This window comes from Diceros bicornis, chromosome 6, assembly GCF_020826845.1.
Source record: "Diceros bicornis minor isolate mBicDic1 chromosome 6, mDicBic1.mat.cur, whole genome shotgun sequence".
NCBI lineage: Eukaryota > Metazoa > Chordata > Mammalia > Perissodactyla > Rhinocerotidae > Diceros > Diceros bicornis.
This window is the reverse complement of record NC_080745.1, coordinates 77,667,659-77,695,252: the sequence shown is the minus strand read 5'-3', so window position 1 is coordinate 77,695,252 and position 27,594 is coordinate 77,667,659. Positions and strand designations below refer to the sequence as shown.

Genomic DNA, 27,594 nt, shown 5'->3' with positions numbered 1-27,594 from the left:
TGCACAGAGGTAAGGAGACAGTAGCTGGGTTTCCTTTCCACCCAGTCAAGACTAGAGAGTGAGGCTGTGTGCTGATGAGCGTGACCAGAGGCTCATCTATGACAGTCCTTGAAGACCCCGAGAGTGCACTAGCTGGGGCTGCGAGGAGGAGCCAGGGATCCCAGTCCTTTCTCTCCTATGTGGATATTCTAGGTAGGAGAAGAGAGAGAATTTTTACTATAGTCATGTGTCACTTAATGACGGGGAAGCATTCTGAGAAATGCATCCTTAGGTGATTTCCTCATTGTGCGAACATCATAGAGTGTACTTACACAAACCTAGATGGTACAGCCTACTACACACCTAGGCTATATGGTACTAATCTTATAGGACCACCGTCATATATGTGGTCTGTCGTTGACTGAAACGTTGTTACATGGTGCATGACTGTATAGTTTATTCTTCTGGCAAATGAGCTCTGCAGATCCTAGGCTAAAAAGTCGCAGATCGTAAGAAAGTAATTCTCAAAACTATTGCTATTGACCGCTAAATATGAACTGGTTTTTTTTCACTCCAATCCCAAAAACATCATTAACATATTTTATCAGCTTTCTTTTTCTCCACAAATTTTTCTTAAATAGTGGCCCCTGTGACTGCTTGTCCTCCAGCAAGGGCTGACAGATGATTATTTGCCATAAAACTTAGAAACAGCACATAAGTTATTTTAGTGGCTGTTGACTTGTGTTTGGGACGCTGTATTAAACACATGTGGTACCATCCTTTACTCTGGCAAAGAGCTCCTGGGAGGGACTCCCATGGTTATAATTTCTTGGTGCTACTCTAACACCCCAAGAACCAGAGGGTGAAGAGGGGAAGCATGACAGGGCTGAGAAGGTGCCAGGGCTGAGGACAACCAAGTGCCAGAAGGATTGAGGGAATTATGTGGGGCAGGTTGAAACAGCCCAGCTATCCTCCAAGGGTCATTAGTAAAGCTTCTCTCACCCGTTTGTGTCACTGTAACAATAGCAGATATCAAAACAACTGAGAGCCTCTAGGAACCTACCAGAAGGGACTTATGCCCTCTTGTGAAGGCAGAGCCCTCTTCCTCCAGAGCCTTCTCCAGCCTGTACAGAATGCTGACACAGGACTGGGGCTTCCAGGCTGCCCCTGCACACAGAGGCCCATCCTAGCTCTGAGTAGTGGAGCCCGAATTGTGGTCCACATCCTCCTAGGGTCCTGCTCCTGCAGGGCTGTGCGTAAATCCTGCCTCCACCCAGCAGGCCTTTCTGGCCTTGGCTGAAACACTGTTCCCTGCAGCCGGTTTAATTCTCTCTCCAGACAAGGGGATCCTGGCCAGCCTGGAGCAGAAGCTGAAGGAAATTGACGAGGAGTGCAGGATCGAAGAGAGCAGGCGTGTGGACCTCGAGCTCAACATCGTGGAGGTGAAGGACAACCTGAAGAAGGCCGAGGCTGGGCCCGTGACGCTGGGCACCACGGTGGACACCACCCACCTGGAGAACGTGAGCCCCCGAGTGAGTGCCAGGAGCCACGGCCGCTCTGACCTGCTTGCAGGGCCTCCTAGACAGGGGTTGGGGGAAATGGGTCGTGTCTCCCTCCTCTTGGCTCAGCCCCTCACTGTCTCCTGTCACCACAGCCCAAAGCTGCCACCCCCACCCCTGCCCCAGACTGTACCCCAATCAACTCTGCAACAGCGCTCAAGAACAGGCCTCTTTCGGTCATGGTCACAGGCAAAGGCACCGTCCTCCAGAAAGCCAAGGTAAGTGGTCACCCCCGGCCTCCTGCAGGGCCATCAGTGGACAACAGAACTGTAGCTAAGGTGGGGCCCCTCTTCTGACCCATGTGGCACTTGCCTGCTTTGGGCACCAGCTCTGAGTGAGGGCTCCGCTCTTCAGCAGGAAGACCCAGGGGCTGGGGCTCTGCTGCGCTTTACCTCACTCTTGGGCCCTGACCAGCCTGAAAGGCACTTGGTTCAAGTGTTCTTACCAATCAGACTGAGGACACTTGAATCCTTGAACTGCCCACCACTCGAATATCCATAGATTCCTGGGAGATAGCTGCAGTTCACAGACAGTCTGTGACTGGACAGTTTTCAAAACAAAAAGTCAGTGATTCTGAAGGACTTCTGCCATGAAAACTAAAGAAACAGATTCAGACAGGTGACACGATTTGCCTAAAGCGGCCCAGCCAACTAGTGACAAAAGGCTCAGTAAGGCAAAACAAGGAATGGATGCCATTACTGGGTTTTTCCCTGAGGGCTAGACGAAAAGTGTTATTAATCCTTTACTCATTTGTAAAAATAAAGAACATGCCTAGAGCTGCCTTTGTTTTTGGCAAACTCTGCTCCTTATTTCTATCTTGCTTACGTGCTGGAGATATCTTGAGGCACCTGCACCAATGACTAACTATTAAATCCATGCAGGCACATAAGCCACCACTCCCTCATTGCGGTGGCAGACACCACTTGCCCCACTCTCTGCTGTGCCACGGCCTCAAAATCTTTTAACAGCTGTTTGAAGCAGTGATGAACACATAGGGCTTGAAACTTAATTGCCATCTCTATTCTTAACTGCTCCTGTATGTATGTGGAGATTGCTATAGAAGATAACTAACTTTCTTCTTTTTTTGGGGGGTGCTGGTATTTTGGATGGTACCCTAGGAATGGGAGAAGAAAGGAGCAAGTTAGGAAACAAGCTTCATCTAAAGACTCTCCTGTCAAAATGGACCTTGGAGACAATCCTACTTTGTTCAAGTCTTCATTAAAGCAGCAACTCTGTGAAAGGGTGAGTCTGTTTAGAAGAAAAGTCATGACTGGGGTACTATGAATGGAGTGCTTCGGCTAAGAAGAGGCTCTGTCCCTTTTCAGAGCCAAAGGAAATAAAACAACAAAAAATGGCTTCTATGGAGACCTAAGCTGATTGGATATAAACGAGACATTGCTGTATTTAGGGGTATTCTGTGTTTCTTCTTTGAAGGTTTTCATCAGTTTCTTTATCAAGCTTTTTAAGTAGTGAAAAGCTTCTGATGTTGAGACTTTGGCGGAAGAGAAATCGAGGTAGCAGGGCCCTGTCCCACGGGTCACATGGCTTTGGTCACCAAGAAGACCTAAACTCCTGACATCTCTCAGCAGTGTTGGGGGTTAAACTCTCCTTGCCTTCAAGTTTCTTCTCTCCAATATTAGCAGGCCCAACTCAGTCTTCCATGACTTTAAACAGCATTAATGCCATCTATGATATGCTTTTTGAGAAATGGTAACAGGGAAAAATATTTGGGACCAAGCTGAGGCACTGTCTCCACTAAGTTAAGGACTTTCAGCCTAAAGCCGGCCTGAATCAATTGCTTTTAAATAAATTTTTAAGTGATGCTGTAGTATATAGAAAAAATTGTTTAAAATCCTGTAATTTAGAACAGTGAAAAATGTCTTTTGAGATTTAACTGACTTTTTATGTTACCACAGAAAAAACGATTATCCCGTGTTTACAGATTCAGTCCTGTGGCCATTTTTAACGGAAGAGTTATTTAATAGAATGCTCTCTTAGTCTCTGTTTTTTAAAGTGTGCTTAACGTCCAGGCCCCTTCCAACAAAAAAGAGGTGAATTTTGTTTCAGGTGGTCTCTTCCTTCTCTTAAAATTGGTAGTGCCATTCTTTGTGCTGCCCCTGTCTTCTCTTCTGATGGCATTGTTTTTTAACACAGGTTGAAACATTTCATCTGTCATCTCTGCCTCATTTCTGGGGGTTCTGAATCAGAGTTCTCTAACACTGGTTCCTGAGAACTAAAGGTCTTTTGATTCTTATTGTCTTTCTAATCCCAGGGCATTTATTTCTTTGTCATAAACACTTGGTGTCCCTTTACCAAGTGGTGAGTTAGATTTTTTTTTAATAAAATATTAATTGTATTTTGGGTTTTTGGGTTTTTCTTGTATTTCATGAAATGACTTGGGGCAGGGCCTGGTGGACTTCTACCTAAAGGGGGAAACATCTTCGTTACTTACACACTGAACTTCAAAATACGTGGAGTAAAAACTGGTGAACTATTAAGGTAGAATCTTAGCAGGAGATTTAAGCCTCCTTAAATCAAGTAGCATAGGTAAGACGGAAAGAAGATTTGAATAGTATGGTTAACAATGGACCAAATACACAGCAGACATCTGCAGAAACTGATCTTATAATAAGTGATTGCACATCAATACTCCTAGAAGTGAAACACGTTCCTAGATAATTCTTGGTGACAAGAAACATACCAATACTTGGAAGGTTGCCTAAGTAGTAATTAAGAAAGTTCTAGTATAAATGTGCTTATTTAAAAAATGAAAAAAACAAAATCTGGCTCATTGAAAAGACTAGTACAATAAAAAGACAACCTAAGGCAATATGAAATAGCAGAACTGAAAAAGCAGGCTTAAGTACAGATACTGATAAGACTTTTTAAATTACAGTAAAATGCTATGACTATAGCAGTTTGAAAACTTGAAGAATACGTATTTTCCATTTTATAAAGTTAGCATAGCTCTGATACCAAAAATCCAACACATACTGCAAAAGAAAACGGAAAAAAATCTTTAAAATATTGGCAAATGAAATTCAGCAGTGTTGAAAGAATCATGTATCACGACCAGTGTTTATCCAAGGAATCAAAGGTGGTTCAACAATTGAAAATATATTAATTGGTAATTTATCATATGAACAGATTAAATGTGAAATAAAAAAATCATCTCAAAGGAAGTGGAAAAGCATACCACAAATCTCAACACTCCTAATAAACACACTTAGTAATCTAGGAATAGAGTAAGTGTTCCTAACTGGATAAAGTCATCCACAGAAAAATAATAACATAGAATGATGAAAAAATCCCTTCAAGTCAAGAAGCAGAAGCAGACACATGCTGTTACCGCTGCTATTTACAGCAGTGTTCTGGAGGTCCTAGACAAGGCAAGGTGACAAGAAAAAGTAGTATAAAACTTCAAAAGGAAGAGACAAAATGTCATTGTTTGTAAAGGATAGCTTTCTAGAAAAGCAAGAGAATCAACTATTAGAACTAAAGTATCCAGCAAGTTGGCTGGAAGCAGTATCATTTAGAGAAAAATAAAAGATTTATGGCATATCAGCAATATTTCAATTCTTACAAGGAGAACATATTTATATAAAGGGCTGGGACCTAAAAAGAGAAACAGTAAACCCTTTAATATGTAAGCCCAGGGCCGACAGTTTTGTGGGTTTAAGTCCAAGTAATCCAAATGGACCCCTGAGCCAGACACTATAAAATGATTAAACTGCTGTTAATTTAAAGACAATGGATTCATGTAAATTCTCCGACATCACCTATCGCACCTGCCAGGTGGGCGTGTGACCCTGCTCTGATGTCACCTTCCGCGGAGGCCCGGGTAATAATAGGAATTAAAATATCCATTGAGCACAGATGACTATCATGACACAGTGCTTGGTACAGTGGACTTTTTTAATGTCTCTCAAAATCATGGTGATAACCTCTTCAAGTACTTTTTTAGCACCAGAAATCCTGAAGTTCTTAAAGCTAAGTGGTGTTTAAATCAAGGTAGCCTTGAATGTTTACATATAAAACATGACATCAAGGTATTATTTATATTAAAAAGAGAAGCTCTGATAGTGTCTGGACTTAGAGCTCTGCAAAGGTTTCTACTGAAAACCCCACTTGAAATACCACCTCCAAGAACCCATGCCTAAGTACCGCAGGGTAAGTAAGGACCTAGCTGGCTGGAAAATATTCCAACTAACCCTCTTTGCCATCTAGGTACAGATACTCCTGTGAAATCAATAACCAACCTTGTTTCTTGAAATATTCCTTTAAAAAGTAGACATAAAGAGCAAAACGAGACCAAAACCTAGACACCATAAGATCACTGCTTACAAAAGCAAAATCCCTCTAAGTTTCTTTAGTCTATATTTGTTGAGTTGAAGAATTCTACTGCCCCATAAAAGGAGAGTAAGACAAGTCCTCAATAAACACCCCACAATGAACCTCCTAAGTAAACGCGAAAGGAAGCCCCTCCAAGGGAACACTGCCCAGTACCCAGGCCAACTTCACATGGCCCCTGGAGACCGAGGCTGTTTGCACACCCAGCCCCTCCCCTACAGTCAAACAAGCCGGCGAGTCAGTCACATTCCAGTGTGGGGCCTTTCCAAGTCTCCAACACACAGATCAGTCACCAGAACAAGTCACAAATGCCACTCAAGCCCCTTTTCAAACTAAAATGAATGCATCCAGGACATCTTTGGGGAAAGATGTATGAAAAGGTCCTCCCTTTTTCCATCTTGAAATGCCATTGCTTCAGTGGTCCCAATGACACTGCAGTCAATTTTGTGTTGAGCATTATTGTCCCAATGACATTCTATTTAGCATTTGTTGTGGGCAAAGTGAGCTTCAACGAGGCTATCAAAAGTCTCCAGGTTCCTTTGTTCCTCCTCAGGAGAAAGGTGGCAGATGACACAAGCTCAACAGGGCACAACTAGGCACAGAAAGTAACTACTTACATGTCAAGAGTTTCAACATCATCATTAGCGGATGAAATCAGCTCCTACCGTGTCCCTAGGCAGCACTGTCTGCAGTCGGGCTGCCTCTTCTCCCTGGGTGAGGAAAGCGGGCAGGAGGGTTCTGGACAGAGCTGGAAGCAGACACTCAAAGGACCCCACAAGACAGGACACTCTGCTGAGGGCAGGTGCCCTTTCAGCGCCCAGGCCTTCTCTACAGTTGCTGGGAGGGTTCTGGCTGCTGCCCTCCTGCAGGCTCTTGGTGGAAGCCACGTGCCTTGGGGGCATCTCCTCTCGAGGCCCCTGGGAAAGAAGTGAACTTTGAGGACATGAGGAGTGTCTGCATCCTCTTCTCAACCAACCAGCAGCCTTGTGGGCCCCTGCATGTCTTGCTGTCACTCCACAACCCAAGCAGAAGATGTCGGATCAGAGGCCCTATCTGATTGCCCTTCAGATCCACTCACCAGCCTTAGGAAGCCAACCTCTGCCGGTAGCTGAAAATCCAAGACTCCAACGGGAGTCGTCTCCTGGTTGCTGGCTATTCTAACTTTAAATTCATGAACAGGAGCCACAGGTGGGCCCATAATGCTGCCCAACAATCATTCCCTATGTCCTTAGTCTATTCCCTTTCTCTCCTAGACAGTTACTTCTCTCCTCAAACCCCCAGCACCTCCTCCCCATTCCCACTCAGCTGATGGCCATTCCTCCCATTTCACTGAGCAAATAGAAACACTCAAAAAAGAACTCCCACCAGCTTCACCCACATCTACCCACCTACCTGCATTTGTGCCTGCATCCTCTGTCTTCGTCCAGTTACTCTGGATCCACTGTGCTCCTAACTGACGCCTTCCTAGGAGACCTTCCTCCTAGTCGCCATTATTTTTCAGCGTGTGCTTAGCACCATCTACTATACTACATATTGTGCTTATTTACTGTCTCCCCGTCTAGCATGGAAGCTCCATGAGGGCAGAGATTCTTATTGTTTTGTTTACTGCTATATTCTCCGCACTTAGAACGACACCTGGGATGTAGGAGGTCCCCACTAAATGTTGGGTGCACGAACGAACAAATGGATGCCTGATTCCTTCCACTGAGCAAATGCCACAGGACCTGCCTTCTGCTGAGTTCCTGGGTCGTGGAAGGACTCAGAATACCACCCCCAGCTCACACGTGCAGAGCAAGAGCGCCACTTACGGTTCTCACGGTGGGGGCCCCCCCAGCCGCCTCGGCACTCGCAGCGGTAGCTCCCCTTCTGCAGGACGCAGGTGCCCTTGTTCGTGCGTGGGCTGGGTTTGCAGAGGTTGACTGGCTGCTTGGCTTCTACAAGGGACAACATGCCCACCAGGCCCGGCCTGGGTCAGACTCAAAGACCCCTACCCTAAGGACGCCCAGTACAGACGCGACGCCACTGGAGTAGTGTCTTATACTTCCTGGGGTTCTGTGGGCCCTTAAGCAACATGTTAGCACACCATTGGTGCTCCATGCTGCTTGGCTAGGTCAAAGACCCATCTTCTACCCAGCTTTCTGACACGCATGTGGAGGTTCTCTCGGACATGCTATACACACAGCAGTGCTTATTATTACAGCCACTTAACTTGTAATAAGGTGGAAAGACTGTCACTAGCAAAAGAAAGCCTTGGAGTCAGGCTGGCCTGACTGTGTTTGCTCCTAGCTCTGTCGTTCACTACCCAGGGCAGTGTCAACCTGGGGTCCTTACACCCTTGGGGATCGGTGGGGATCGTAACGATGTCTTCTGTTTAAACGGAGCGCATAAATTCTCAAGTTTGGCAAGAGGTGTCTATGTTACTTAAATTCTCTGCACCCTGAAGGTCCAGTGGAGATGGTGGGGCCTACCGCAGGATTTCACGTGAGCGTGGGATTTAGCACAGAACTCAGCACGTGGAAAGCCCTCGGTGGCTGGGAGGAGCCGCAATGCTTGTAGTGATGTATACTCCCTTGGAGGAAGCCCTGAAGGGTGTGGATTCTCCCACTCACCTCCACATATCCACTGGATGAGCGCATCCTGGTGGTACCTCAGGTCTGTGTAGGCCGCCACGTGGATGAGGGAGTCCCGGGGACCTGCAAGCCTCCGCAGTGCCTCCCTCAGGACAGGCTCCACACCCACCACCAGGACAGAGACGCCATTGTTCCTCAGCTTCTGGGCAGGGACGGCCGCGTCCTCTGCCCCCCTCCCGCCGGTGAGCACCACCACAGCCTTGGGGACCCCAGGCCGGGCGCCCCTCTGGACAGTCATCACCTTGTCATAGATGTGTAGCAAGGCGGTGCCCGCTGAGCCCTCCCCGCCCAGGTAAGGGGCCTGGCTCATGGCCCGCAGCACCGCGGCACGGGTGAGGTGGGTGTCCAGCCCGAAGGCTGTCTGCACCTGGCTGCCGTACACCACCAGACCGATCTGCGTCACATCGGGGTTCACGTCAAACTGGAGGGCGCAGCTTCTCACGAAGCTCTGCATCTGGGCGAAGTTCTCGGGCCCCACTGAGGCCGAGGCATCCAACATGAAAACCAGGTCCAGCGACTGTGCCTGGCACCCTGCGGGAGCAAGCAGAGTGGGCCTCGGGGCAGGCTCTGCCCCATGTCTGGACCCGGCCAGCAAAGTGGGGACTGCTCGGAGTTGGGCAGAGGCCAGGTCAGCCAGTCTGTCAGTCCACTGCTGTATCCGTCCTCCACCCTCTCCTAGCATATTATCACATTTGCATGCCTGGCTAGACCACACTCCTAGCCTCCCTGGCAGCTGGGTGTGGCCGTGCGTCCAAGTTCTGCCTGACAGGATGTGATCGGAAGTAATTGTGCAGTTTCTGAGTCCTCGAAAGGAAGCTGCCTGCCTTCCACTTCCCCTCTCCCCACTTCCTGCTGGCTGATAAACAGTGACCTTGGACTTAGAGGTGGAAGCACAAGATAGCCCAGCCACTCTGCTGGCCCAGGCCACTCACCTCTGAACTGTTATGTGAGAGAAATAAATGTCTATCGTATGTAAGCCATTGAGCTCTGGGGACTCTTGTGACAGCAACTTCACCTGCACTCTCATCCATCCCATTATTGAGCACCCTCCACGTGCCCTGCACTGTATACAAGGGACTACTTATACCACGTGGACAAAATGGGCTGCTGCCTGCCCTCGATGGGTTGACAGTCTGTGGGAGACAGACATGAAACCAACATAGAATTACAAATTGTGTGAGCAGCCATGGAGGAAAAGAGCAGGGTGCTATGAGTGGGACCAGGAAGGGTAACATTAGGAGATTGGGAGAAGGGGTCGGAGTTTCTCTGAGGAGTGACATTTCAGCTAAGAACTAAAGGAGTAAGTGTGAGCTCGCCAAGTGCTTCTCAAGCATGGAAAAGGCCCGTGTGGCTGCCCCTCACCCCACCCCCATGCAGGCGCTGCAGAGAGGCCTGCAGGGGCCAGACCACAAGGAGCTCTCAGAAGCCAGTGGGAGGAGTTTGGATTTTATTCCAAGTGCATTGGGAAGCCACTGGAAAGGTTTAAGTGTAAGTATGGTGTAAGAGGATCTGATTTTACCACTCCAGCATAAGGAAAGTCTGAGAAACTGTCAAGAGGAAACTTAGCCAAGACGAGGCTAAGAAGACCAGATAACGGAATGTAATGTGATATCCTGGATGGGATCCTTGGAACAGAAAAAGGACAATAGGTAAAAAACTAGTAAATCATAATGTATCGATATTTGTTCTTTAATTATGACAACTGTACCTTAACATCTTACAAGAGGGATACTGGGTGTGGGGTATGTGGGTACTCTATTACTGTCACAATTTTTCTGTAAATCTAAAACCATTTTAAAAAAAACCCACTGTGGCTGCCATGGGGAGACTGGACTGGAGGGGCAGGAGGATCCCTGACCTTCCCATTTGCAGGAAGGAGGGTCTCCCCTCTGGTGAGTGACACCTGGGCCTGAGGAGCTGAATTCCACGTGCAGCTTCCCCCCTCCCACCCTCTAGGGGAGAAATCGGGGAGCCCCGTCAAGGATGTGTTTCAGCTATTACATCTCTGGTCATGGGCCAGCCCCTGCCCACCAGATGGGAATGTCTACTACTCCCAGGGGCAGTGTTCTCCACTGGTGGGTCACAAAATCAACTTCATGGGTTGTGAAACTGAACAGAATAGGAAAATGTCAGAACGTGTCCCAGGTAGAAAGGACAAGTATCATTTCGAAACGTTTGTTTCAGTTGTGTGTGCATGTGCCTGTGTGTGTGCTGGAAATGCATTTCTTTCTGTGGGTTGCCAAAAAGAAGCTGCAAATCTGCCGTTCTAGAGCATGCTTAGTAGATTCAGAGCTCCTCGTTAACAATAATGATAATAATAAATAACAGTTAATAATAATAATAAAATAGCGACATCTACAATTTCCCGAGTGCATACTCTGTGCTTACTCTCTACTAAGTTTTACTTAATCCTCACAAAAGCTCTTCAAGAGGTACTATTATTAGTCCCATTTTATTGATGAGTAAACGGAAGTTACTTGTCACATGGCTTAGTACGTAAAAGAGTGGGGCTGTGGTTCCGGCCCCTAGCACAGGCCCTGGTTGAGTTGTTACCAAAAGAAGGGTGTCCACTGACCAGCTGGCCCCTGGGTCACGTGCACGCTGGGCCCCAGCTGGTGCAGGCACTAGGACCTTACCTGGCTGCGGCCGGCTACACAGCTTCCCCTGCAGCTCAGGGATTTGGTTGAACAGGTCCTGTGGGTCGGTGTAGACCATGACATGCTTCGGGCTCCCCGTGATCTCCTCCAGCTCTGCCCGCATGGCCTCGCTGCCCACGCCCAGCAGAAGCAGCTCTCTGGCCCTCGCATGACGCGCTGGGCCAGCGACCTTGTCCTGGGAGCGTGACTCAGTGAGCAGGACCACCACTCTGCGTGGACGGTCCTGGCCCGTCCTGGTGGTGCTCCCAAAGCCGCGCTCTGCAGCCTGCCGCAAGGCACTGCCTGTCAGGGTGGCGCCACCACTGAAGGGAATGCCATCGAGGCTCCTGACCAGGTCTGGCATGTCCTGGTACTCACCCACGGGCACTGCCACCACCAGCTCCCTGCTGTACCAGGCCACACCCACGCGGGCCCGGGAGTCCTCGCTCAGCGAGGCCTGCACAAACCGCTTCACGAAGGCCTTGGCCCGCAGGAAGCCCTCCAGGGTGGTGCCCGCCGAGCTGGCCAGTAGGAAGAGGACGTCGATTCTGCATTCCAGGCTCAGCTTCGGGGCTGCCAGATCCACAGCAGCTGTCACGCTATGGCCACCTGGAGCAGGCAGATCACCGTCCCACCAGGGACACCCCCCACCACATGGGGCCTCCAGGAGGAAGACGGGGCAGAGAAACTGAGGCTCCAGGGGCTTAGTGACTGGTGCTCGTCACAGAGTTACACAGGGCTGGACACGGAGCTCTCTCCTGGCTCTTGCTAAGGGTCTCCACCCAACCATTTTTAAAAAAGAAAAATGTCGCCTATTTTATAACCGTCTTCTATTGTGGTTAGTGCTTTTTGTGTCCTGTTGAGAAATCTTTGTCTACCTCAAGATCATGAAAACATGCTCCTCTGCTTCCAGAAGCCTCACTGCTTTGCCTTTTACACTTAGATCTGTGATCCATCTGGGATTGATTTTTGTGTAGCTTGTGAGGTAGGGGTCAAGATTTCTTTTTTCCATATAGATCTCCAGTTGACCCAGCACTACATTTTTGTAAAAAGTTATTAAACAGGCCCCTACTATGTGTCAAACATGGTGCCAAGCACTTTACATATGTAATCTTATTTCAAACTCCCAACAACCTATGGGGTAAAAGCCTATTATAATCTTCATTTCATACCTTTAAAATAAAAAGGGTTGAGGCTCCTTGCTCCTCTTCCTGGAAGAGGGGAGAAGAGACTCTGCCCAGAACCAGGACCCAGAGTTGGGTTGGCTCCAGCCAGCAGCTGGGCTTATGATGCTCAAATATTAAGCAGCGGCCATTCTAAGCTAATACGCCAGGAGCAGCTGTCCTGCCCAGAGCTTCACCACCTGAGTTATTTATTCACGGAGCACTCAGAGGCTGTACCACATGCGACAGCAGATCAGTGGTGTCTTTGGAAAGTTGGTGGCACTAAAACTCAAGGGCCGGTTTCTACCTAGTAGCTGGAAGGGTAGGAGGTGAGGGGGGGTATCCCATGCTCCACCGCTCCCCAACGGTCAGAGTCTTAGAAGTCCTGTGCATACGTACCGCAGTTAGCCTCCCCTCCGAAGGCCGGCGGGCAGACGCAGTGGTACCCGTCCAGCCCTTCTGGAACACACGTGCCTCCATTCTGGCAGGGTTGTGAGTCACAAGGGCCTAGGGAGAGACACCCATTAAAAGCCTAGCACATCAGCCCAGAGATGTGAAGGGGTTTGGCCAGAGGTGAGTCCAGCAGGCCACCCTGCCCCACCAGGGCCCAGACCACTCCTTTTCCCAGGGTCTGCTGGGAAACTAGCCACCACACCTGTAGCAAAGAGGGGACAGAAAGCACGTAAGGTACATAAGAGGGGCTGGGTGTGGGTTGTAAAGGACGCTGCATCAATCACGGGCTCGAGAAGGCCCCATGTGAATTACAGGCTCACTTCGGGATGTGCCAGTAGGACCTGGCTCCACGCTCTGACACTGGGAACACGTGTTGTGGATTGAATTGTGTCTCCTCCAAATTTATACGTAGAAGTCCTAACCCCCAGTACCTCAAAATGAGACTATATTTGGAGACAGTGCCCTTAAAGAGGAAATTAAGGTTAAATGAGGTCATAGGGTGGGGCCCTAACCCAATATGACTGGTGTCCTTGTAAGAAGAGGAAGAGACACCAGGGATGTGCACAGAGCAAAGGTCATGTGAGGACACAGCAGGAAGATGGCCATCTACAAGCCACAGAGAGAAGCCTTAGAAGAAACCAAATCTGCCGACACCTTGATCTTGGACTTGCAGCCTCCAGAACTGTGAGAAAATAAACTTCTGTTGTTTGAGCCACCTGGTCTGCGGTATTTTGTTATGGCAGCCCTAGCAAACTGACACGACACGCCTTAATAACCCATGGCAGCTGAGAAGGCCTGGAGGGGCTCCAGGTGGCCATAATGATCAACAGGTGTTGGACTCGAGCTTGATGAGGATGAAGATCTCAGTAGCATCAAGGCGACAGCATGGGTGTCTTAACACTCAGGGAACACTGCAGTGCAGATGGTGCTGTTTCTTCTTTAAGTTCTACACGTGGTTGTTCTTAACAGCCTCTGCAGGCTGGCACAGCCAGACAGCGAGCCTTTGGATTCTTGATTAATGAATGGGGCCTCCTCCACTTGGGCACCTCAGTTAGCCCCTCCAAGCTTCAGTATCCTCATCTAAAAAGGGGTGATCATAACTGAGCTGGTTCTACAGTGCTGTGAGGGGTACATGAACTAATTCACGGAAACTCTTAGCACAAAGCCTGGCACGAAGCAAAACACTCCATAACAGGTAAGACAGTATTTGCTTTTGGATGCAAGGTGCACGTTATGGGTAATGCCTCTTCAAAGGTGCAGGAAGAGGAAACCACACAGGTACCTGTGTAAATCGCAGGAAACCACAGCCTGTGTTAAAATCGGCCCCATTCTGAAGTGTCTGATCTATCTACATCACAGTCAATGTCTGAGCTCCTCATCAGTTTCCTTACCGATTATTGCAAAATGCGCATAATACATCACCTCCCTCCCAGGGTTACAGAGAACAAACAGGATCTTCATGTGTTCAAAGGGCTTGATAAGCAGCTGAGTGTGGTTACCATTGGAATTGCTGATTTCTATCCTTTTTGCTTAAAAATGATATATTACTTGGTGGTTACATCACTGTATTGTGTATACTTTTCGAAGGTAGAAATTACTGAGGCTAACTCTGGGCACCTGGGCCTGCTGTTGTGCCAGCTGGAGTATCCTGGAAACACCTGGGGCTCATTCACAGCATCCACCAATGGTAGGCTCTAATTGAGCATCAAGTTTGTGCCAAGTCCCGGGCTAAGCACCTCACACACGATCTCATTTCATTGACGCAACCCGATGCGAGGGGGGAGGGGGGGCGCGTCCTGTAAAAATGCCCATTTCACAGACGAGGAAGCTGAGGCTCGATAACTAGAAGTCCTCAGGTGCTGAAGGTCAGAGAGTTGGAAAAGGGCAGAGCTGGGACTAAAACCCAGGTCCCTCTGCTTCTAAAACCATAAGTCCTCGAACTTTAATTTCTGAGCAGAAACAATCCCACTTCCAGTTTCTTCAGAAGCCAGCAATGTTGGAACTTGAAAACAGGACGCCAAGGGGATCACACCAACCCGGGGTGAGCAGTGCCACGGTGCCTGCACGTAAGGCACCGGCTCTGCCCAGGGAGACGGGCTCCTCACTGCATCAAGAGCAGACCCACACAAGGACTGACGCCAACACCCTTGAGTGTGACTTCTCTGCTCCCAGGTCGGGGGGATGCACTGAACCCCAGGGGGAGGGCCCCTTGGGAAACCCAGCTGAATGATGCTTAATGGCGTTGTCTTCCTGTTTGCTTGGGACATGGTAGCTGACGAAGCACTTCCATGGGCATTATCTACTGAATCTTCACAAGGATCCCAGGTATGAGACCCCCTATCATACAGGGCAGGGAAATGGGGATTCCAGACCTGGGGCCAACATTACCCCCATTTTACAGAGGAGGAAACTGAGGCTCAGGTCTCTTGCCCTGAGTTCAGTGCTGGATGTGAGGCTTTCTGTCTGCAGAGCTGGTGCTCAGTGCATGCCCTTCTCTGCCTCTCCTCAGTGCAGGGGGCACTGGTTAAGGAAGGTCACTCCAAAGCCTTCATTCTTAGTGAAGAAAAATACCACAGATCAAGTGAGGAATGCACACGGCATGAGCACACTCCTCTGCCTCTGAAATGCCCATCCCTCGGCCCCAGAGCTAGTTCCAACCCCACCCTCACCCCAGGAGTGCAAATGCCAGCCTATTGCCAGGGCCCAGAATGAGCAGAGAATCCAGGAGGCATACTGTACCTGGGCAGGTGGTCCTGTAGCAGGTGGCAGGGTGGGTTAAGAACACTCTCTTCCAGCTACAATCCAAGGAAACAAATGGTAGAGATCAGAGGCTTACCAGGAGGGCAGAAACTGGGAAGGTTATTTAAACACTAGAAGCTGGTCACGATTCCAATGCAGAAGCTGGTCGAGAAAGACTTTCTCGTTCTCTTTCTTGATTCCACGCTAGCTTTCATCTGCACAGAGTAGGGAATGTTTCAGACTACCCAGAGACAATTAAAAAAAAAGATAATGTAAATTGGCTATTATGTCAGAAATTAAGAGAGATCTGTATTCAATACTCTGAACTGTGGGAACAGCTTTCTATTACGAGTTACTTTCTGGGACCGGCACAATGCAGTGTGGGGGTGGGGTGGGAAATACTGGGAATTAGGCAACTGGATTCTGGCTGTGTGACCCCAGGCAAGTTACTTTCCTTCTCTGGTCTTCAGTTCCCTCTTCTGTATAGTAACTCTATCTGTAGTTTTCAACTGCATTCCTTGGAGCCTCAATGGAGAAGGAAGGAGACTGAGTGGCCAGGGTGCCGACCTCCCACAGTGCCATAGCCCAACCCCTTCACCCCAAATGTGCTTTTTCTGGTCTGCAAAACAAGTGTCCATACGAGGCTCTGCAGCTCAAGAGGATTTGCAAACCACTGGACTCGATGACCTCTCAGGTCTGTTGAGCTAACATTCTGTGATAACACGAGGGCCACCATTCCTGTGGTGGTTTCCAGGCTCCAGGTATGCCCATCATTACTTTGAATCCACATCTATGAGAAGAGACAGTTATCTCCATATTCCAGATGGGGATATGGCTTCAGAGGGCTGAATTTGTTTGACCAAAGTCACCCATTTACTAGAACACAGCAGAGCTGGGATCCAAACCCTACCATCAGACTCCAGAGCCCGTGCCCTCTGCCCTCTGCCCCTTGCCTCCATCTCTCCTGAATCTCTGGGAAGGGCCCTATTGCAGCAGGAGCGGCTCCTCATCCCGTGAGCAGAAAGCCCTCTGCTTGGTTGGCAGCAGCTCCAGAGATGACCTCCCTAAGGAGATTCTCCCCTCTGGGCCTTGGCAAAAACGTTCTCAAACTTCCCAAAAAGGGCTTCTTCCAACAAGATCCCACCATGGGCTGCCCACCTCAGAGGCAGGCTCACTGGGCTCACCTCTAGGGCAGGGTCTTTCCTGGGGCACAACATCCACTGAAGGTAAAAGCCCAGGCCATCACGAACTCCAGGTGTTGATGAAATCAGAGGTTTGCCAAGCTGCCAGCTCATGAAAGAGAAATCTTCTCCCCTCCATGTCTCCTCCTAGTGACCTCATGAAACCACAAGTCCTAGCCCAGAAACTTCCGTGGGCCCCATCTCCCACCCCAGGCCTGCACCGGAATCGGTGTTGTTGGAGCAGACACTGTTCACAGGCCTTCGCCTGGATCTGCACTTGGTTTGTCCCCCACCTCCCGAGGTCTGACTCAGATGCCCCATTCTCTGCAAGGCCCCCCGCCCACTCTATTTGAAATTCCAACCCTATGCCACCCTGATCCATCCCTTTTCCCTATAGCACCTATCCACCTAACAGTTTATTTTATGTATCCGTTTTGTTTGTTGCTGCCTCCTGCCACTGGAGTGTCAGTTCATGAGGGCAGATTTGTTTCTGCGGTGTTCAGGCTGATTTCCTGGGACCTCAGTATTCTTGAAGGAGGGAATTGATGAAGATCTTACTACACGCAGGCATCACTTTAGGAGCCTACAACATTAGTGATTCTACATATTAACTTGCTACACGCTCTCCACAACCCTGTAGAGTAGGTACTATTACCGTGCTCCTTTTCCAGTGTAGACACAGGCAGTGGGAGGTTCCCAGCTCCTTAGTGGTGACAGTGGGATTAAAAACTCAGCAGCCTGCTTCCAGAGTCCGAGCACAAAGCCCTGAGTGTACTCTCTGCCCACCAGCCTCTCCCCGCAGCTCCCGGCTCTGAACGCCTCCGCCCACCACCGCCGGGTTCCCCTGCATCTTTCAAGACTGCTCAAGCGGCCCCTTCTCCATGACATCCCCATCCTGGGGCGCCTCAGGGTGGTCACTGGTCTGCTTGTCAATGCCCCCTCTAAACCACAAGCTTCTTGGGGGCAGCGATGGCACACTGCCCGGCTCAAAGTGGGCACTTAGAACACACTCACTGGGGAGGGAAGAATCGCCTCCTTTCACTTGAAACCTTGGGTGCTGAAGAGCCTCTAGCGGCCTCTGATGTGGCACAAGGCCCCATTTCCTCTGATCCATGTGCAGGGCATGGCCCTTCCCTGCCACGTTGGCCTTGGACTCTGCATCGGCCAGCATGGCCCTCACGGCTTCTCGGCCAATCCGTTTCATGGCTGCGTGCGTGCTCTGATCTCATCGCTGGGGGCAGGCCAAGGGCAAAGATGTGACTGGTCCAAACACCACCTTGGCCCTCCAGAAAGGGCGAGAGGCCAGATCACCAGTTGCTGGGTAGAGGGGCTGCATCAGAGGTAGGGGAGTCTGGATAAAGTGCCAAGGGATGGTCAGGGATTTGCAAGCGAATGGCTGACAGCCTGGCAGCAGGTGGTCCTGAATGCCTGAGCTCTGGTCCTGAGCAATCCAGCATCCCCCACGGCCTCCACAACCGGAATTCATCCAAAGATCTTAAGCCTCTTGTCTCACTCAGCCCCCATAAATGTGGAAACTGGTGCTGAGAGGAACCAAATCTCGAGACCACTATCCCAAGTGCAGACCACTGGCCTGTGGGATCAGCTTTTGGCTCATTTACCAGCTTTCCAGGTGGTGAACCTGCCACCCTCACACACCCTGGGTGCCTGGGCAGTGTGTCGACAAGACTCTGACACTTAGTAGCTGTGACCCTGCCTGTGCGCCCGGAGCTTTGTCCCTGGCTCCCTCCCTGGTCTCCCCCAATCCCTGTCACACGCTCCACGGCCAAGGCCCCAAAGAGCTGTTCTCCCTGCAGCTCGTGAGCGCTCGGCCTTGGGGGCTGCCATCCCCACCCAGGCTGTGCCCTCAGGCTCTGACCCCAGACCTCGTAGACAAACCTGGAGAAGGGACAGAGCGCGGCCAGCACGGCATCGGTCCCCCGAGATCCCCTCCAGCACAGGGCATTGCCGACCAGCTCCCTGACGGTCTCCAGAGTCTTGCGCTCACAGGGGTGAGGCTGGACCTTGCAGTCTGTGTCCGCAGCGCGCACCCGACGGAAAAGACTGGGTTACGCCTCCTTCCCCACCCATGGTTCCACCATCCTCAGCCTGGCTACCTTCTGCCTCTTAGGGCAGAGCACACCGGGCGGGGGCGGGGGGGTGCGGCGGGCCCTGCTCTGCCTGTTGGCTGGGCAGCCAGTCTCTGAGCATCTCCTCTGCACAGGGCCCACCCCACACAGCTTTTACATCCTGTGCACGTGTGTATGTTTTATGTAACGTACCTCACTCTAGCTCCTGGGTGGGCCCTGACAAAGACGCCTAGGAATGCAGGGGTGTCACCCCAAGCCGAAGTGTCCCTGTGCTGACTATGGTGGGGAGCTGACTTGGCTCTTCTTCCTGAGCAGGGCACACGCCTGCTCGGGCACAGGGCCCCACCAGATCTGGGTCCCAAGCCCTAGGCCCTCTACCCCGTGGAGACAAGCTCAGGGTTCCAGCTGAGAGACCCACAGGGCCAGGCACAGGGAGGCAGAACAGAGCAAAGCACCCCAGGGCGAGGCTGCTGGACCCCATTCCACTCGCCCGCCCTCCCTGGGGAGGCTCCTGAGTCCTGACCTCTTGCCTCGGGGAACCCCTCCCCCCACACCCCACTTCCATATGGGCAAGGCCACTCCTTCCCAGCCTGGACCCTCTTACCTGGAGAGGCGATGGTGCAGATGGCGGAGCTGCTGAGGGTGCTGAAGAGGCCGTTGGCGGCATCCTCCACCTGCTCGGCCATCAGCACGTGCTGCTCCCTCGGCTCGCTGGCCAGCGTGTGCAGCTCCTCCCACCTGCCCCGGCCCCCAGCAGAGAAGTTACATCAGGGAACGGTCTCAATAAACACCCAGAGGAGGAAAGAGTCAGACAGAGCCTCATGCTGCCCACAGCAGTGGTTCTCAAATTTGGTGGGCATCAGAGTCACTGAGGGCCTGATAAACCACAGATTGAGGCACCTCGCCCCAGAGTTCTAGATTCAATGGGGTGGGGGCTGACTGTGAGCATTTCTAACAAGTTCCTAGGTGATGCTGATACTGCTGGCTCAGGGAACACACTTTGAGAACCAATGGTCAACAATGTCCAGCCTTTTACTAGGAGTGTGGGGAAGGGTCAGGTGGGTTTGGGAGCTCAACAGGCTTTCTCAGAGGGTTCCTGTGTCTGCAGCTCAGGCCATTCAGATCTGAGCAATGGCCGCTCTCCTGATCCACAGCTTCTTGATTTCTCTAAGACAGGGATGATCCAAACTCGGTCTGTGGGCGTGTGCAAGTCCCCAAACTGTTTCACCCCAGACAAGCGCAGACACTGAGAGTATGCGTTCAGAAACTCGTCCTACAATAACTTGACAGAGTCATTTTATGTCTGCTGAATTGAATAATAAACATTTGAGCTTATATTTTGTCTGTTTTTTATTTCACTTTCCTAGTAATTCATTTTTGTTGTATTTTTAAAAAGTGTCAGTCTGTGATGGATTAGGAAAAAACAAAACAAACTGGACCTTCACCACAGAGAGTCTGAGAAGCGCTGCTCCAGCCAGCAGCTGGAGAAGAAACCCCGGAACGGGCCATGTATTTCCAGTATGTGGTGGATTCCATCCTCACTGACAAACCTTTGAACTCTGATGCTCAAGGCACTCTGTTCGGCACTGCGTGGGCAGAGAGCCAGGAAGCAAGGTCCCTCACAAAAGAGCCAACAATAAGGGCAGCCTGTGTTAAATACCAACTTCTCAGCAATGACAACAAGGATGATGATGGTGGTGGCGGTCATCACTGCCAGCAGCACACGGCACAATCCGGGATATCCCCGTGGTGCTGGCGGCACCTCAGTCTCCTTCCCTCTGTCTCCCTCCTCTTTCTGTCCTGCACGTGCTGGCTCTCGGTCATCCTCTCTGCACTCACTCCTGAGTTGATTCTATTTAGGGTTTACATGCCACCCCCAATTTCAGTCTCTCTGCCTGCCCTCTCTCCCGTGCCCCAGACTCTTACATCCAACTGCCTACTCAGCTTCTCTACTCAGATGGCCAATATGCAGCTCAGACTTGATCTGTCTGAAACAACTCAATTTCCCTCGTTCCACTCGCAGTCTTTCCCATTTTAGCAAATAACACCACCATTCACCCTGGGGCTCAGGCCCAAATCCTCTCTTCTTCTCTCACACACCCACATCCAATTCACCAGCCACTCCACTCTCTGCCTTCAAAACAAATCCTATGTCCAACCATTCCCTCAGCAGTCCAGCCGCCTCCCTACTACCAGCCACCATTATCTCCTACTACCAGCCACCATTATCTCCGTGTGAGCTGCTCCAGAGGCCTCCTAATTAGTGTCTCCACCTCCCCCATTATCGCTTCTCCCTCTGCCCCACCCCACCATCCACCTGGCAGCCAGTGTGATTTTCTAAAAATGTAAGCCAATTCATGTCATTTCCCTGCTCAAAACCTTCCAAAGACGTCCCCACCTACTCACAACAAACTCCAAAGTCTTTACTAGGACCCACAAAGTCTCCAGGCCTGACTCCTGCCCACCTCTTCTACCTTATTTCTTGTAATTCACTCCTTGCTTGCTGGCCTCCAGCCACTCCCTGGCTATCTTGCTTCTCCCATAACACACGAAGCTAGCTACGGCCTCAGGGCCTTTGCACTTGCCATCCGCCTGCCTTGCCTGCTCTTTTCCCTGAAACTCAGAAAGCTTATTCCTCACTCCACTCAAGTTTCTGCTCAAAAATCCACTCCTCGATGCAGCCCTGACAGACCTCCCTATCTAAAATAACTATCCTCTCTATTCTCCATCACTCTGTAACCTCTCACCCTACTTTATTTTTCTCCTTTGCATTTTATTTCCACCTGAAATTAAATTACTTGTTTATTCATTCACTTGTTTATTATCTAGTTCTTTTCCTAGAATGGAAGTTCCATGAGGGCAGGGATTTTGATTGTTGTCTCTGTATCCTGAGAACCTAGAATAGCATGAGGAAGACAACCTATCTTTATTGATTGAGAGAATAAATAATGTACTAAAATTAAGAAAGAGATTTCTACGTAGAGGCACAGTGCCCAGACCCGAATCATTTCAGGTAATACCCACAACAACTAGAGGCCTATAGAGGTCACCTTCATTTTCAGGGTTGAGAGCACTGAGGACTTGTGCCCCCCTCTCTTCTAGGAAGCAGTATTCCAGCATCTGGAGAAACGTGGTTGGAGGGGGGCAGCCAGTCACAGACCCCACTCTGCTGGCCTCAAGAGTGGGCCTGTGACTCAGCTAATCGGAATCTTTTCTTGGATTATTCCACTTGAAACCGGAGAAATGAGTCTTTTCTCTCCAGGGTGGAGCTGGGAAGATGCGAGCTGGGTGTTGCCAGCAGCACAGTCCCAGCTTCCAGAGAGATCCAGCCAGCTGAGAGAACAGCAGAGACGAGCAGGGGACAGAAAGAATCTTCATGGCATTGAAGTCCCTGGCTCCTGCTTACCCGGAGGGACCCCTGACCCAGCCAGTGCAGTTAGATGAGTCCATGACTTTCCATTTCTGCCCAAATAAATTTGAGTCAAGTTTCTGGCACTCGTAACCAAGTGTTCAGACTAAAGACAATGCAAACTCTCAGACTTCCAAAGACACGGAGCTCCCTGTGCTCCAGGACAATACAGCAAAGTGCGGAAAAGACAGATTCTGGAAGGACCACGATGGTTTTTCCAGCTCCCCTCTCTTCCCATGGCTGTGAGGTCTTTCAGCCACACCACGGTCCCCGGGCCCACCCAGAGTGACCGAATCTCTTACCTCGGAAAGCGGACCCCCACGGCAAACAGAGTGATGCCTCTTTCCTTCAGCTGCTTGGCTGGCAGTGCCACATGCCCTTGGGACCTCCCGTCAGTGACGATGATGAGGATCTGGGGCACAGAGGCATTTCTGCCCCCGGGGAACCCTTTGCGCAGAAGGTATTTCAGAGCAAGGCCTGTCTCTGTGCGCCCTCCTCTGAGCTCACCCGGAAGGAGAAAACAAAGAAGAAAAGGTCAGTGATCCAGGAGGTGAAGTTGGAACGAGAGCCTGAAACATTGGGCTCCTCCATTATTAGTGATGGCTGCTTTCTCCCAGCAGATGCTCAAAGTGACAATTCCAGCATGAGATATGCACTTTCTCACCATCTAAACCACAATCATGAACAGAAATTAATTTTTCCCATGGACCCAAGATTCACCCTGTGCATCTCTGTTCTATTATGTAATAATATCATTCTTTGTGTATGTGTATGTTCTTACTTTCTCTCCCCCAGTGACGGCTCTGGGCCGACACCTCTCATCGTTTGTCAAACACTCGCCTCCCATCTCCCCATCCCTGTATCATTCCCTCCTTGTTACGGCTCAACATCTCCTTGGGGTGGGAAAGCAGATAACTGAGCTTAGTAAGAATCCATGAGAGTGAAGGACAGGGCTTTGATGCAAGGGTCTGGATGAGGGTCATTGCCATGATAAGGCCTTTCTTCCAAGTTCAGGGTTGGGTGCTAGAAACTGAACTGTTTGACTACTTCCAGATGAGGGCAGGTTATAGTGGTCCCATCTCATCAAGATGCTAATATTCTCCAATCCTCACAGCCCAGTTATAGGGACTATCCATTGAGCTTGGAATCCCAGCACAGAATCTCTACTAAATCTCTCGACAGGAGGCTCACACAAATATCCTCAGAGGGAGGACTGCCAGCTCTGAGTGTCAACTGGGCAGAAAATAATGACTCACTACAATGGATTTTAGGCCAAACCTTTCAGTGGATGGCAACACATCCGAACATGAGCAACAATGTGGAGCCTGATGGAATCACCACGATATTAACTGTGCACATAGAGAGAACCCTCCTAGACCATCATTCTCCAACGCTGAGTAATCACAGACTATAGATGCGAGGAGGGGAACACAGTTATTCTCAGATTGCACTCTGAGTATAAATTAAGGAAATGCCTGCCTTTAATTCAGCCCTCTCACAGGAGCCTACGGTCATTCTTCTAATGGGAAAACATCCAACTGACAAGAAGCACAGCATTCTTTGTGTGTGTGTGTGTGTGTGTGTGAATGCATATGTATACGTGTGTGAATGTGTGTGTGTGTATTTTTTTTAACTTAACACTAAAAATGTTTATTTCTCATACAAGTTTGACATGAGTCTTCCTGCCCAGGCATCACCCCTGGTTTGTTTTCCTCCAAGTAGCTATTCAAGGATCCAGGCTCCTTTCATCTTGTGGGTCCACCTTCCCCTCAGTCCTCAAAGTTCCTTCCATTCAGCAGAGAGGTGAGGAAAGAGCATGGGAAATTGTGCTTGGGAAGAATTTATGGACCAGGCCTAGAATATTCTTCACTGCTATGCTTTCTATCTTAAGTGAGTCCTTAAAGGGCAATTCTCTGTGGAGATCCATTAAGTTAATAAATGTCAACAAGAATGGACAACTCCTAGAATTAAGATTCTTAGTCTACTATATATATCGGCATCTGCATCAATTACAAAGCCATTTACTATTTTCAACCCACTAGAATTTACTGTGGACCCAATAAATGGAAGATAGTGAAGGAAGACCAGGAAGTATAACACGCTCCCACTTCTCAGAGAACTCCTGGTCTAGCTGAAGAAATAGGACCTACAAGGTAGCAAATAAATATCAACAAAAGGACACACATAAGAAGAGTTCTGAGGAGGGGTTCATTGTGGGGAGGAGCTCTTAGGGAACAGGCTTCAGAGGGGAAAGTGCCTGAATGGGGTCTTGGTGAATCCACTGACCAGGAACGGAGAGGCTATTCCAATCAGGGGAAGGGGTATGAGCAACAGCAGCTGGGTTCCAGGGCTGGTGAGCAGAGCTTGGCTTGGGCAATGGGCTTATCACAGAGATGCCCCCAACTCCTCTCACACTGGGCTGGATCGCATGTTAGATACTGAAGACAGCCAAGGGGGTTTTGATTCCCGTGAAGACCACTGCCTTCACCAAAGCTCGTGTGTCTGCAAAGAGTGTGCCTCTAGGGTTCCTGGAAGGGCAGACTGTCTCCCACTCCTAAGGGATAACAGTAGTCCTGAGCTTCCGCTTTGTGCCAAACACGTCACCTACCTGTGACTGAATATAATCCTTAAAACTATAGTAAAAGGTGCTAACATTATCCTCATTTAATAGACGAGGAAACCCCTGCTCAGAGAATAGTAATGGCCACTGCTAATATTTACTGAGCATTTATGATGTGCCAGGCACCACTGTGCTTAAGAATGTGTGTGTCTGTGTGTGCGTGCGTGCATGTGCGTGTATAAAGGTGCTTAGCTCATGTCGTTCTCATTGCAGCTCTGAGAGACAGGGAGTTCAGAGAAGCGCCTTATCTAAGGTCATACAGCTTATGGGTGGTGGGGGCAAGACTTGAACCCTGGACCCTCCACTTCTAGAGCCCAAGTTCTTAACCATGAGGTTACACAACCAGTCAAGTCACCTGCCTCTCACCCAGCTAGCGGAGGTCAGAACCGGATTTTAAACCCAGTCAGACTGATTCCAAAGCCAATGGTCTTTCCTCTCTAGGAGTCGGCAAATTACAGCCTGTGGACCAAATGGGTGTGGGAAACGGACACTGTTCATTTATGTTCTTTCTACATAAATGTAGAAATGTAGACAATATGGCCTGCAAAGCTTAAAATAATTCCTCATGGCTCTTTACTGAAAAAGTTTCCCGCCTCAGCTCTATACTGTTCTGCCTAAATGGTCACAAAACTCTCTTCCCACCAGAAGCCAAGGCGCCCCAGTGGCCCTGGAGCTCCCTGTGCCTCTACCCTGGCAGTGCGGCCCATTCGCCTCCTGGCTGGGGTCCTGACGCTTAGTTTCTCAGCCAGACTTGGCTTTCTCTCCTCAAAGCATCCCCTCCCTCCTGGCCCATCTGATCATCACTTCTCTTCCTGCAGGTTCAAAGTTTCAGGACCGAAAAAAAGCACTTGTTTTCCATGACAGTTCCCATTTCTCAAGCAGGTCTGCCCTCTCTCCTCCAGAGTTACACTCTGTTTTTCCTTTTCAATCCAGATTTTCTGAGTGGGTCTGGGCCTCCCTCTTCATAGCCACCAGCCTGTGGTTAGAGAGAAAGTAAATTTCAAGGACACGAGAGCCCAGGCCACCAACCCCACTAGCCTTTGTGGTGTCCACACTTCATATCGCTCAGCACACAAATGCCTGTGTCATCCACCCTCTCCATCTCTGCATCCTGACAGGCCTTTCCCAGTGGAACATTCTGCTGGCTTCTGACCAAGGTCAGGTGAGATTCCTAACAGCTTCTGAACCCTGGGAAATGAGAAGAAACACTGCTACCTGCACTTCCCTTATTCCGCGGAGCATTTCTATCTGCGTCTGTTCTGAGCTCAGGGTCTAGCTACAGACAGGGAGGTCTGAGGCCAGAGTCTCACCAAGATTTTTCTAATTTCTCTCAAACGGACAAAACTAGGTTGAAAGCAAAGGTTCACATAGCAGCCGCTGTCTTGGGAGTTTTCACAGCAATGCGTAGACCCTTTTGGGGGTGATGGAAAGAATCTAAACATTTTGCCATCAGTGTAGTCAAGTGCTTAAGAACATGGGCTCAGATGTTAGTCCTGCGATATATTAGTCCTGTGATATATTAGCCAGGTAAACCTGAGACTCGGTTTCCTTCCCTGTTAAAGTAGGGAAAGTAATAGTATGGTCTGAGGATTCAATGCTGTGCCCAGGGGCTCCTGGTACCTAGTGAGCACTCCGTCAGTGGTGGTTATAATAATGAACCAATTAGCAGCCTGTTCTAAGAAGTTTATCTTTTGAACTAGTCCCAAATTCCAGTGAGCATAACAATCCCTCAGGAGACGTAATAGTGTAGATTCTCAGATTCCACCATCAGCGAGTCCAAACTGGCAGGCGTGTGACTGGGCCTGAGGATCTACGTTCTACACCAGCCTCTCCTCCCCCGCCCCCGTAATTCTGAGGCAGCTGGTCCATGGAACAGACTTTGGAAAATAATTCACAAGAAAACTCACTGTAGATACAGGGATGTTGACTACAGGGTTGTTGTTCTTGTTTTAGCAATAGATAAAAATCCTGGAATCAACCTAAACGTGTCCTTTTAGGAGACCGATTAAATCCATGGTGATAGCTCAATTCACTGGACTATTATATAACCATGAAAAAGGATCGACATCAAAAACAATGCAGCTTTATACCAAAAAACACACCAAATAATATCAAGTAAAAAAAGAGCACAGTGCTTCGTGATTTTAATTATTCTAAAAGCTTTGTTTAAACGTTAATGTGCTTTGAAAGAGGCCAGAGAAGGCTCTAAACGACTTTGTGCTCAAAGTGGGGAGTGCCTTTTCCATAGAGCTATCTACATACAGTAAAATTCTGATAAAGCTGCAGATGGGATCCAAAAGAATTCAATCACAGAAAACTCAGAGTTGTGTTATTGTGAGATTAAAGCAATGACCGAGCAACATGCACAGCCAGCTGGCCAGGAGTCCAGGCATTCGGGAGCCAATTGCTGGCTATGTGTTTTCCAATTTTATGTTGTCACAGGGTCCAATATTGGAAGGTTTGATTGTATTATTTTTTATATTGCAAAGTATCAATAACGTGGTTGTCAGGGTGATTTCAGGGGATGGCCTTGGGCTGGAAAGGCAAGTGTTCTGGGTTTTGGGTAGAGCTGTTCTCATCAGTCCAGAATTTTAAACTCCACTACAGAAAAAGGGTAAAGAGCCCTGGGGAGGTCATCACCTCCCTTCAGCCAACATTCCTCTGTTCTGATGAATAATAGTGTGTGTTAATGTTTAGTGTCCTTGGTGACCCTGCAACTGTGGCCAAAAAATCAGCGGCTGCCTCCTTGCCTTGTCTGCTGTCTCTTAGACAGGATGCACAAGTGCTA

At 49.4% G+C, this 27,594-nt stretch overlaps 2 protein-coding genes across 17 annotated transcripts in view; one reads left to right on the top strand and one right to left on the bottom strand.

The window, feature by feature from the left end:
- Positions 1-3,894, top strand: part of AFAP1L2 (actin filament associated protein 1 like 2) — a 107,091-nt gene extending 103,197 nt beyond the window's left edge. For all 8 annotated transcript variants that reach the window (XM_058544054.1, XM_058544050.1, XM_058544049.1 and 5 more), the window contains 3 exons: positions 1,318-1,511; positions 1,634-1,756; positions 2,657-3,894. In XM_058544054.1, the coding sequence (XP_058400037.1) occupies positions 1,318-1,511; positions 1,634-1,756; positions 2,657-2,683 (344 nt within the window). In that variant the 3' untranslated portion in view covers positions 2,684-3,894. The remainder of the gene's footprint in view (positions 1-1,317; positions 1,512-1,633; positions 1,757-2,656) is intronic.
- VWA2 (von Willebrand factor A domain containing 2) overlaps positions 3,166-27,594 on the bottom strand; it is a 49,361-nt gene continuing 24,932 nt past the window's right edge. For 7 of the 9 annotated variants that reach the window (XM_058544059.1, XM_058544060.1, XM_058544062.1 and 4 more), the window contains 9 exons: positions 22,489-22,683; positions 19,382-19,515; positions 18,587-18,719; positions 15,510-15,565; positions 12,717-12,824; positions 11,155-11,763; positions 8,498-9,049; positions 7,697-7,822; positions 3,166-6,805 (listed from right to left, as the gene is read on the bottom strand). In XM_058544059.1, coding sequence (XP_058400042.1) covers positions 6,717-6,805; positions 7,697-7,822; positions 8,498-9,049; positions 11,155-11,763; positions 12,717-12,824; positions 15,510-15,565; positions 18,587-18,719; positions 19,382-19,515; positions 22,489-22,683 — 2,002 coding nt within the window. In that variant the 3' untranslated portion in view covers positions 3,166-6,716. The remainder of the gene's footprint in view (positions 6,806-7,696; positions 7,823-8,497; positions 9,050-11,154; positions 11,764-12,716; positions 12,825-15,509; positions 15,566-18,586; positions 18,720-19,381; positions 19,516-22,488; positions 22,684-27,594) is intronic. The other 2 variants (XM_058544061.1, XM_058544065.1) reach the window with 2 other exon arrangements.